This window comes from Monopterus albus, unplaced genomic scaffold (assembly GCF_001952655.1).
Source record: "Monopterus albus unplaced genomic scaffold, M_albus_1.0 scaffold207.1, whole genome shotgun sequence".
Taxonomy (NCBI): Eukaryota; Metazoa; Chordata; class Actinopteri; order Synbranchiformes; family Synbranchidae; genus Monopterus; species Monopterus albus.
In genome coordinates, this window is record NW_018128087.1 from 498 (window position 1) to 1977 (window position 1480).

At 37.4% G+C, this 1480-nt stretch overlaps 1 protein-coding gene across 1 annotated transcript in view; it reads right to left on the reverse strand.

The window, feature by feature from the left end:
- Window positions 1–317: 317 nt before the first annotated feature.
- Window positions 318–1480, reverse strand: part of LOC109970753 (liver carboxylesterase 2-like) — a 7454-nt gene continuing 6291 nt past the window's right edge. Inside the window, exons 12-13 of the mRNA XM_020618529.1 lie at window positions 1039–1111; window positions 318–965 (exon numbers count right to left, since the gene is read on the reverse strand). Of these exons, the coding sequence (XP_020474185.1) occupies window positions 779–965; window positions 1039–1111 (260 nt within the window). The 3' untranslated portion in view covers window positions 318–778. The remainder of the gene's footprint in view (window positions 966–1038; window positions 1112–1480) is intronic.

Here is a 1480-nt window from a genome sequence, read left to right on the forward strand (position 1 = left end):
GGGAAAAATAGACCACGTTGAAATGTATGCACAGAATACATCAGTACAGGCATAGAGTTTGAAAGTGAGCACTCAATCCATTAAGGTATAAATATAAAATATTTTCCTCCTACCATGTTGACAAAAAGACTTTAACAAGGCACCAGATTGTCCAACTTTTTCCCTATGTAATATCATATATTTTCATTTATGAGATGTCTAACTATGAAAATAATATAGTGAGATGATGGGGTTTTTAATGTTCTGACTTTTTTTTTTTCATGTACAGTTGAAGTTGAATCAGTGACACAACAAAACAATTGAACATATTTTTATTTTATAATGGAATCAATGTCATTAAGGAGATATTAAACATGTGGGTGAATACAGCAAGGAGTGTTCCATGATTTAATGTGCTGGACTTTTATATTTTAGAGAGGCATTCCCTGAAGCATGGTGCATTAGATTCAAATTGAAGTTCAGTATTTACAATGGCTCTAAACAATGTTCAAACCACTCTAAATTTTAACTCACTACTGCTGTTACACACTCCTTTTTTAAGTTCAGTTGTGAGGATATGTTTTAATATGATCTTCTCTTCAAATTTCCCACAATGTATGGTACTTTATATGGTCCAAAACCACTACATTACTTCAACATATTAAAAAAAGATTATCTCATTAGGATTATAAACATTTCACAGTAAATCTACTGGAGTTTGTCTGATTTGTTTATAGTTAATGATGAACTCAATAAAAGATAAAACATGTAAAGAATGGAGGAAGGAGAGGCGACTGTTCTACAGCTCACTGTGCTCCATCTTCTCTGTAAGTTGCTGGACTTTCTCTGGGAGGGTCTGAGTCAGGAAGACAAACCGGTCCTTCTTCAGATGCTGACCAGTTACCTGCTTCTTTAAACCAATTGCCAGGTATTCCTCTTCTGCTCCATACTTTGGCCAGTGGACAAGGCCGTCGCCGTTAGGAGACCTACACAAACACATGTTTGTCTCATCTCCATGTACTGTACATGACCTTTTGTACAAAGAGGGGTCATTCCTACCCTGTGCGAGCAAAGTTTCCCCAGTAGCTCATCATCATTTTGCTCAGCTGTTCCTCATCTTCAGGGCATGAATCTGGAATGATGAAAATCTCATAAAACTCTTTGCACTCCAGGACACCCAAAGACAAGGCAGACATCTGGTGGTCTATCGAAACACTGATTTTATCTTGCACTCACCAGCTAATTTGACATGGGTAGTTGTGAAGCAAAATCCTAAAACTGTAAAGATTTCATCTCCATGGTCAGTCCCAACAAAGCTTGGCCTTTTTACCTGAAGGAATTTGGGAGGATGCTGGTACTCATACAGGTATACAGGTGCCCCGGCATCTAGTGGCAGACAAATGGGTGTGATATGTCTTGTTTATGTGTCAGAAAATATTAATCATACACAAAAGCATTTACCTCTGTGGGAATTAGCAGTCTTAATGGCTGGAATGTTAAA